The sequence below is a fragment of the Micrasema longulum genome, unplaced genomic scaffold (assembly GCF_059751315.1).
Source record: "Micrasema longulum isolate JH-2025_06_02 unplaced genomic scaffold, ASM5975131v1 h1tg001559l, whole genome shotgun sequence".
NCBI lineage: Eukaryota > Metazoa > Arthropoda > Insecta > Trichoptera > Brachycentridae > Micrasema > Micrasema longulum.
Genome location: NW_028278742.1, coordinates 33778 through 44309, shown reverse-complemented (window position 1 = coordinate 44309; position 10532 = coordinate 33778). Strand labels below are relative to the sequence as shown.

At 31.4% G+C, this 10532-nt stretch overlaps 1 protein-coding gene across 1 annotated transcript; it reads right to left on the bottom strand.

Annotated features, from left to right (window-relative positions):
* Positions 1-498: 498 nt before the first annotated feature.
* LOC148274892 (uncharacterized) lies at positions 499-7190 on the bottom strand. Its single transcript, XM_088236471.1, has 4 exons — positions 6194-7190; positions 5069-5186; positions 3878-4046; positions 499-774 (listed from the first exon to the last, which is right to left on the bottom strand). Exons 1-4 carry the CDS (start codon positions 6683-6685, stop codon positions 669-671), a joined length of 885 nt encoding a protein of 294 aa, XP_088092597.1. The 5' UTR covers positions 6686-7190; the 3' UTR covers positions 499-668.
* Positions 7191-10532: the final 3342 nt, after the last annotated feature.

Sequence of the window (10532 nt, the reverse complement as noted above, 5' to 3'; positions counted from 1 at the left end):
TGAACGCTGCAAAAATAAATAAACGATGACGTTCGTTATGGAGTGGTTCATGATAAATATTATTTCTTTTATACCAAGACGTACTGGAATTATTAGAGGACGAGCTATGTCAATAATAGTAATTTAAAAAATCAGCTGATATTTCCGGTAGAAAAAAATGCGCGGAAGCGATACGCACGCGCCGAGTTGGTTGTTATGATCCTACAGTTCTGCCCGTGCGCGTTTACACGAGGACAATGCAACCGTGTGCAGTGGAGGGAGTAATTATTGTCCTATGGGATTTGTGACAATACCGCGGAACATTGTCCTGTCCCGATGTTCACATGTGGATAATAGGTTGGATGCTGGGACAGGAGAATATTGAATTGTCCTTGTGTGAACGCCATTGAAGTCAATGGTATTCGAAATCAAAATTTAAAATTTTTAATTATTTGCTATACTAAAACTCCACTTTATTAAAAATAATAAGGTTTTTCGGGACAATAAATTATCACAACATTTTTGCAATCATTTATATTTATTTCCGTAGGTAATAATAATTATATGCTTAACAATATTATGCAGGAATGTCAACATGTTATTTTTAAGATTTACGATATTAAGATGTGCCTTTTATACGGTATATTTACATGTAGATACTAATTTAAAAATAAACATTTGTGGGTATTTTAACACTTGTATCTCGCTTCACAATTATTTCCTGCCGCCCCCCAAGAAGCTGCTTCTTTGGCCTCCTCTACAATATTCTCATATTTTTCGTCGTAAGGCACAATTCTGAAAAAAAATAATGTATTACAACAGAGATAGAGAACATTATTGAAAAGGCAATGTGGAAGTCTGGGCATTTACGGGGCTTTTAAAATATTTATATTTTATTTTTGAAGACAAAACAGTCATAGTTATAAACAATACATACAGAATAACAACAAATAATAAGACCAATTACGGGCTTCATATAGGAACAAAAATACAAAAAACAAAACGTTTCGTTCGCTTGGGGTGAAAGAAAGAAATAAATAGTTAGTAAATATAAAACAATGAAAAAAGAAATAAAATTTAATATAAATGTACACATACAGCATACATACATAAACATACACACACACATCCATATTTACATATATATGGTGTGATAATTTATAGAACGCCATTGTGAAAATCACCTCAAGGGCGCGGTACAATAAATAAATATCCCATCACGTCTTGCAGCTACAAAGCGCATGGACGGTTGGGATTCTAGTTTGTCGTTTCCAACTAAGATCAATTTGAATTATAACAGTTATGAGCTTGATTACAGCGCGTCTTACAGCTACAGAGCGCATTGATGGTAAGAAATTTATCCTCCACTTAAACATTTTTAAAAATTGACAAAGAAATTTAGTGCATTAAAAAAATATTACAATGATAATAATAATAATAAAAAGGAATAAGATTACAACACGTCTTGCAGCTACCAAGCGCATGGACGGTTGGAATTCTAGCCCCCGTTTGAACAGGATGCCTCGCTCTACAGAGAATTTAAACTACCACGGCCAAACATCATTATACTTATTTAGGACGGAAGCTTTTCAATAATTTAGCACAAAATCTACGTCAAGAAATAAATTACGGAAAATTTAAAGATAAATTTAAGAAAAGCTTCCTGACATAATTAACATTAACTGTATTCTGAAAATGAAAATCTATGTATAATATGTGCCTGTGTATATCAATTTATAAGTTTTGTGTTTTTATTTTATTTTATTATTTTATTAGTGTTAAATTTTTAAAATTTTCAAAATTGTTTAATTTTTTATTTATTGTTTTATTTTGTTTTGCATTTTTTGTTTCTTTTTTATAAAATTTTGTAAACTTGCCAAACACAAGAGACAGACTCTTTTTTGGCAAGTTCAACCTTAAGTGTTCTATTTTTTAAGGTATGTATTGATTTTTTTATGCTAATAAAGGTTTTGATTTTTTAAAAAAAGGAAGCCAGATAACCAATCGCCGTGCTACAAAGCGCATGGACGAGTGGAATTCTAGTAACTGAAAATATTATCAATAATTTTACAAAAAATAAACGTAAACAATGAGCATAATAGAAAATTTGTCAAGTGTTCATGTCAAGAAGTAAGCAATAAAATACTAAACAAATTAAGCACAGTTTCAACATTATGGTTACAACAAAATAAATATGAAAAAACATATAATATATTACATACATACATATACACACATGAACATGTATATATATATATATATGTTCATGTGTGTATACACAAACAAAATATAATTCAATGGAGCGAGCAAAACAAATTATTCTTCAATGTCTCCAAATGTTTTGTAAAGGCATACACAAGAGCATCCAAAATATATACTATCGTTATTTAATGGACGGAGTGAGGCTTGAAAGGGCTTCAACGTCCAGAGATCTCGGGGTGTTGTGTGACGCTCAGTTATCTTTTGATCTTCAGATGGTTAATCTATGTAATGTCTTCCTTAAAATGCTTGGTTTTGTTCTTAGAAATGCCAAGATCTTTTCTAACACTCAGATTATGAGGACATTGTAAAATTCCTTGGTAAGGAGTCGTTTGGAGTTAAGTTCCATTATTTGGTGGCCACATGAGGCTCGATACTCTTTGATGGTGGAGAGAGTGCAGAATAAATTTCTGCGCTATCTGTACCTAAAATAGTGTGGATATTATCCTTGGCTCTTCCCAACCGACTTTTTACTGGGGATGATAGGCTATCAGTTCATTATGGAGGAGAAGAGACGTTCATTTTGGTGTTCACTTTTTCCAAGTGATTGGTGGTCGCATACATAACTCAGAAATTCTGACGGATGTATGTCTGTTCGTACTTGATAACTATCTTCGACAAAGACAGCATCGATTGTTTTACCTACCACGATGCAGAACTAACCTGCCAATGGTTATGCCGGTTGGTAGAGCAATCTTGCTACTTAATCGCATCACCTTGGGTGTCGACATATTTCCCTTAGGAAAGCACTTTCTAACTTTTAATTTTTCTTTTTACATTTTGTTATATTATTTTAATAACATAACTATCTACCAAAATTTATGATCTATTATTTTATTAAGAATGAATTGGATTTTCTTTCCGCAATGTTCTAAATATCTGAATAAAATAAAATAAATAAATAAATAAAATAAATGATATTGAAATCAGGATCGATTTTCAAGGACGTTTTTCTATTACTTCGGTCCATTTTTGTCTCATGTGCATAATACTTTTCGAAAATCTGAGTAAAAATCTACACGAATTCATTATTACCTTAATTGTGACTTGAAAAACAGATGTCCGTCTTTGATACTGCAGTACTCAACAGGGAAATATCACATACTACGAATGTCGATAAAAATATATTAAATGGATTTAGAATCTTGAATTGTATTTTAAAAATCGATATGGATATCGTAAAGAAATGTTTTCACACATAAATGCAAAAAATAAATTTAAATAAAAAAAGTTCGTAGAAAAACGCGACGTGTTTGGCCTTGGCAGTTGTGACGTCAAGATTCGTGATAATGTTCTAAGACAAATTTCAATGGCCAGGAACAAATAACCCTAAATCGTGACGTTTTAGGGGCGTGGCCAATGGAATGTTCGTTTTTGCGGGAATTCAAAATTACAAATTTAAAATTATTTTTTATGCTAATAATAATTGTCAATTTTTTTTAATTTACAGGACAGTATTTCATGGACCTTTATTACTTTTTTTAAATGTTAAAAACGTGATATTTCCTTATTGTGAGTTGCAATCATAGGCACCGGCTTCTTGATCCCGGCGTAGAACAGTGCATGATATCTCGGGTACAGTTATTGGGAACATTCAAATTGAATACAATATACATAAAAAAATAATTTTTAATATTACCCTTTCATCACTTTAGCTGTAGTGAGGGCAATATCAGCTCCTCCAAGGTACCGTTTGGCCAAAAGAGGATTAAGGCAAGAAGCCCTTGCGAGACACCCTGGTCCCCCATGAAGGTAGCTGGTCCAGAGGTCCAACTCGGCACCACTAATCCACTGCGAGTTGGCATCACCTACAAAAGTTATCATGAAAATAAGTATATAAAGGGTTTATACCACTGGCGTATGATAAATTTACAGGTTATCCCTATACCTACTAGCAGCATGCAAGATAAAACAAATATTACGTCAATTATTCACGAATGAGATATACATACAGTAGAACTCCAATTATGCGAATCAATTGGGACCGGATCCCATTCGGATAATCAAAAATTAAGATATTTAGTTTTGTTTTTCGAAAAAAAGGGTAATTACGGTATGGTTGTTGAAAATGAGAGAAAAAAACTATTTTTAAAGAAAAAGAGCTTTTGATTAATAAAATGAAAAGGCAACACTTTTACATGTTAAGCGTAGTTACAAGTGCTGTACATTAATACGTACAGTATGAAATGAATATAATCAAAACGAACAGTGGAGGAAGGGAGGACAATTCGCGGAGGGAAGGACAATAGCGCGCGTAGACAGAAAAAATATTATGCAAATCGGAGAACGTTTTCGACTTAATTATTTATTTCTGAAATTCTGAAAGTGATTCGGATAATCAATGACTCGGGTAGTCAGAGTTCGGCTAATTGTTGTTTTACCGCATTTCCTTATTTCATATTTATTTATGTTCAACTCATTGCCATAGATACGGAACTAGCTGGCAGCTGTCATTGCTATTATTTATGTACTTTTGTAAAATGTATGTACTTAAAGTTATTATGTTTCTTTATAATTTGTTTTTACATTTTAACTTATTATATATTCTTATCTATTCACTTATATCAAACACACCTGTATCACTTATATCAATCGCGACCTCACCTTTTAAAACCAAACCCCACTCCCATAACCACTCACCCTCACACAAATAATTATTTTTAGTACTTTTTATGTTTTCTTTTTCCAACTTAACTGGCTTTTAAAATTGTATTTCTCTGGAACACTTTACTAGCTTTATTTTACGATTTCATATTATGTTCTATATTTATTGTAATGCCGTTGTTTTCCCTAAAAAAATAAACACATATTTAATTATTTAATTTCTCACTTTCTAAGCTCCTGCCATATCCATGAGAGTAAGCACCAGCTCCGAACATTCCCGCAGCCAGGATTAATGCCTTAAGCACCACGAGAATGACTAAGTTTGTGAGGTTAAGGCTAAGAACCTGGAATAAAAAAATGTAGGGCTTATAAATTCTATATTTGTAAGAAAGTTTAAAGTATCTTCGTCGGTAACCTGCAACTGAACATGTTTAAAAAAATTGAATTGTAAGCATATTCTATTTTTCATACAGAAAACTTAATTTTACTTTGTAGACAAAATTGAGGATACATTTTATCTTCCCATTAGAATACGGGCCCAAGGCCCGTATTACATCTGATCATGTTACACAGTGTGTAAAGTGGCCACTTTAACCAATTAAATGACAGGGCTTATGCCCTGTAAATGTCTATACTATATTTAATTTAAATTATTTATTGACAAGATGCCCATTAGAGGGTGAAAGCGCTAATTGGTCAAGCAAATAAGTGGAAGTGTACCAAGTATTTTTAAATTTAATAACTTATATGTAAATATAAGTAATTACATCATGATGTCTAGACTATATATTCTTGTATTAAATGTTCTTCATCTATGTTGTAATATAAACAACATACATATATTAATGTATGCCTACAACATATATATATGTTGTAGGCAAACATTAATAAAATATGTACATATATACGTAGTGTTTAAAACTGTCTAAACATTTTGTTAATTATCTCTGTATTAAGTTTTCTTTGTATATTCTCACATCTTAAAAAAAACAACGTAAATTGTTAGGTGTCCTCGGCACGGGTAACCCAGTGAGGTCACATTATTTTCATTATTAATCATTGTTTAAATAGCAAAAAAAAATAGTCAACAAATATGAATGGTTCATTTTTATTAATTTTTTTATACATTTCAGAAATTTCGAAATGCAGTAATTTTTTTGTCGCGTGCAAGAAAAAAAATTTTTTCGTGTTAAATTTCCCGTAGAGCTGAACTTCCTCCAAAATTGAAGTCAAATGCAGTAAAAATGTAATAATGTCTACAATTGACAAAATTAATAAACCAAATAGCATTGGTTCACATACAAACCTGCCAAATGCACTGCGCAGAACTTTTTTCAGATTGTACACCCACCTGACTCGATGCTCCTGTAGATCTAGAAATAACTTCTCTTGCGATGTCTGCTAACATTTGTCCTCCTCTACCGCTGAAGAAATTTCCAGCAGTTTCCATAAATCCTCCAGTGGATCTACCCGATTGCGAATCCGTAGTATTAACTTCCGCGATCTCGTTATTTTCCGCACTATGGTAACCCTGCGAATTTCCCGCCTGATTCGTGTAGTTGTCAAACGCGTTTGAATAAGATTCCATTTGCGCTTTGGTGTATTCCGAAATATCTATTTCGTGATGCTTCGAACGCTCCGAATTCCCATCCGAAGATTGAGATATTTTTTGGTATTCTTTTTCTGGATAGCGATTCGGTTGGTTGAAAGGTTTGGAATATTGAATAGCTTTCTTGGCGTAATGTGGAGATGAATACGCGCCAGGATGTTGGGCGTAACAATAAACATTGCCCGGAATTATACACGAGATCGCAACGATAAATAAAACGCGGCGGACGTACATTTCGATTCAAATCACCCCACTGAAAAAACAAAAAACTTGCACTTAATCACACTTATTCAACGGTATGAAGTGTTGTTCTCGGGATACTAGCCCAGACGAGACTACAGAATAATGTGTATTTTGAAGGAAGTCTTTTTAGGATTATTACAGGAGCTGATTCTTCGAAAAATAAAACTTGGCGTCCGTCTAAAATATACCCTGAACAAAATGTATTCAAATTACGTTATTGTGCACTTTCTAGAAGGCTGCGAATGCTTTTGGGTTGGATTTTAAGTGCTTTTATGATTGTGAAAGATAAGGGATGGGCTTAATTGAGGAAAGGGCCTTTTTTAGCCGGCGGTGAACGTTCACAAAGGAAATGCGATTACAGAATGGCCTCGAACATACCTGAGGCATTACTTATATGTTCGTAAGACAATCGTCATTGCATCAAGCAAAGCGTGAAATTTGTCGCATGCACGGTGAAGCAATGTTTTGTGTTTTGTTTGCAGTATCACATTATCTCAATTTCAGTAAATATTGAGAGTTACCCCCATAAAACATGATCAATTCTATTCACTTTCATTGTTGGTCCGTGAATTCTCAAATTAACCAAATTGGTATTTCTCTGAATATAATATTAACTGATTACATCTATTCTGCAATTCTATTAAAATTATTTGCATTTTGGACGATTTTTATAACTTACCGATATTATAAAAAATGAAATGGAAAAATATGAAAAACACAAACGAACAAACAAACCATCACGCTTTTCCCCATAGGAGTAGGCAGAGAGGATAGAACACCATAACACCTCGCTTCCTCTAGATTCATACATCGTTGTGTGGAGCCCACAAAGAATAACAAACATAGAAAGGATTGAAAATGTTCAACGAAATTTTTTTAAAGACCTAGAAAAAAAAATAGTAAAAAGTTTTGTACTTACAGCCAGTAGTCTGCCAAACAAAATGGATTTTTTACCCTTGAAAATAGACGCACTGTATCTGAGTTATGCTATTTACATAAATTATTAAATAATAAAGTAGACTCTTTTAACCTACTCTCCAAAATTAATCTTAATGTCCCCTTTCGCGTGACTAGAAATAAGTATTTATTACATCTGCCAGTCTGTAGCACTAACTATGAACAACACTCTTTCCTCTATCGTTCTTGCTCTATAATGTTTTTTTTCATCTATTGATATATTTTACATGCCCTTTAATTTATTTAAAAATAAATTAAGGCTTACTATTTCTGGCTGCGATACAATCCCACTTACTATTTAATGATGCACACTCCTGAACACTTACTTCCACACTTCCACACTAATACACATAAACACACATCTACACTTACTCTCATACAAATACACATAAACACATCCTTTTGTTGTAACATAATTTAATAATATGTATGATTTTTATTTAGAAACTTTTCTGGTCTGTCATTAAAATGTATTTAAAAAAAATGTCTTTATTTCATTATCGACTGTTTGTTTCTTTAAAATAAATAAATAAATCTTCTCATGCACGCACGCCGATTATTCCTACTCTTGACATGTCCATCTTCAAGTATTTGACAGACTTGATCGTGCCATGTCTTTCTCGGTCTTCCTCGTTTTGTACATCATACAGCCATTCAATATGATAAGGGAAATTTACATTAGTGTTATTTTCTATCAATGATTTATTTAAGCGCTTGACGATCCAACCATAATAGAAAACGAAAGTTAATTAGATAGATTTTCTGGATAGATGCATTGGCGTTGGTAAGGAAACCGTGAGCCAAATAATCAGACCCCGAAAACGTTTTTTACTATAATTTATTTTATTTTTTTGTTTTGGAAAAAGAACGATTGGCGTTTTTATGATTTACCGAAATATTTCATTTTGAGGGCCATTTTCAACGAGTTGCAAATAACTCACAAATAGAAAATGGGAATTTAGTTGGGTCAGAGTGGGGTTCGAACCACAAACCTTTGATCGAGATACTAGCCACAAGATCACAACCCGATTAAAATAACTTCTTCTAATTTTAAGATTGTTTTAATACAACCTATACGAAAAAATGTATTTCTGTTCTCCACTGCAATACATAAATATATGCATACATCCCCGTATATTTTCTACTGATATGTGATGATTTTTTTTTCTCTTCTCAATTCATTTTTATTTTTTGCTCCTCTCTTTGTGTAAAATGCATTTCTGTCTTCATATTTAAAAATGCACTTTAATACTAATTTGTAAAGATGATATTTTTAGTATTTTTCTTTTAGTTCTAAAAATTGTTTATATATTTTGTGATACTTCTTTGTAAAATACGTGTCTGTCTTTATTTTTATATATGTTTGTAAAAGCCTAAAAGACATTTAAATAAATAAATAAATAAAATATACGGCACACAGTACCTACCTTTTATTCCACAAAAATACATAGCATGTAGAAATATATGTACCCATATGTGTCGATTATCTAGAAGACAAACGTGCTGAGAGAAAAAATAAATATATGTACTCATATGTGTCGATTATCTAGAAGACAAACGTGCTGAGAGAAAAATAAATATATGTACCCATATGTGTCGATTATCTAGAAGACAAGCTTGCTGAGAGCAAAAATAAATACATGTACTCATATGTGTCGATTATCTAGAAGACAAACGTGCTAAGAGCGATAAAAATGAGTTTGAACATTTTAACGCCAAATGCATTAACTTTTAGTAGGCTGTGATACAAAACTCATTCCTACGCGGTGATGTAACACCGTGTTGCCCCAAGAAAGGCAGAATATTCTGAAATCCAAATATTTGAAGAAAAAAACATAGAGACACGCTGTTCAATAATTCCTTTTCCATTATTTAGAAAAAAATATCATAATATTTAGGTTTGTTTTACAAATAAATAAAAAATAAAAAATACGCCGGTCATTTGACTAGTGTGCACTCTAGCCTATCTCGACTTATTGAACGAATGTCTTCTTTTGTCTTGTCTCTTTCACACAAACACCGGCCACAGAACTGCAACTCTGTCTTCTTTGTTATAAGTCCTATTCTCACCCTCTTTCTTATACAGCAAAGCAGATTTATTGTGGTAATGGCACCATCTTCATTCGTATAATTATTCTTTGCATAGGAAGGATAAACATTTTTTGTATTAAAATTTAGCATATTTATACTTTTTTTTTTTTTTTTTAGAGTCTTTATTCAATAAAATATACATATTATTACATTATAATACATTATAAAGAAAACAAAGTATTAAGATATATTTTGTCCCGATAAACTATTCAATAATAGTTTGTCATCGGGTGCTCAGACATTAGTTTTAATTAATAATCAAATAAGAAGAGTACAGACATAATACTGTATACGTATAAAATAATAAACATAAAAATAGTTTAAAGATTTTTTTTTTTTTTTTAAGTAAGAAAATAGAGTAAAATAATACAATTAAAATTAAAGAATAGTAATTCACTTAAATATATTTTAAATATAAGAAAAAAAAATAATAGACACATATATAAATAGTGTGTGCTCATAAATGTAATCAAAACAAGATAAAAAAATAAATTAAACAAGGTAAAGTAAATCTAGAATTTCAATTCATATCTACAGAAAAAAAAAAAAATTAGTAAGAAAATTAAATTAATAAATTAATTAAATAAATTAAAAGTACATATTAAAATTAAGATCTAACATTTTACATTTGTAAATGAAATAAGAAAGTAAGAAAGTAATAAAAGAAAAGAAAAGGTTAACCCAAGAAAATAACAAAAATGTAATTAATGAGGGATAAAATTATTTTTTTTTTTTCAAAAAATGTATATATGTAAAAAAATAATAATAAGTAAAAAATATTAAAAAATTT

Coding starts and splice junctions, on each gene's coding strand:
- LOC148274892 (XM_088236471.1), bottom strand. CDS start 6,685: ATGTACGTCCGCCGCGTTTTATTTATCGTTGCGATCTCGTGTATAATT. Junction 5,187..6,193: donor CTACAGGAGCATCGAGTCAG/GTGGGTGTACAA, acceptor TTTTTATTCCAG/GTTCTTAGCCTTAACCTCAC. Junction 4,047..5,068: donor ATATGGCAGGAGCTTAGAAA/GTGAGAAATTAA, acceptor TAACTTTTGTAG/GTGATGCCAACTCGCAGTGG.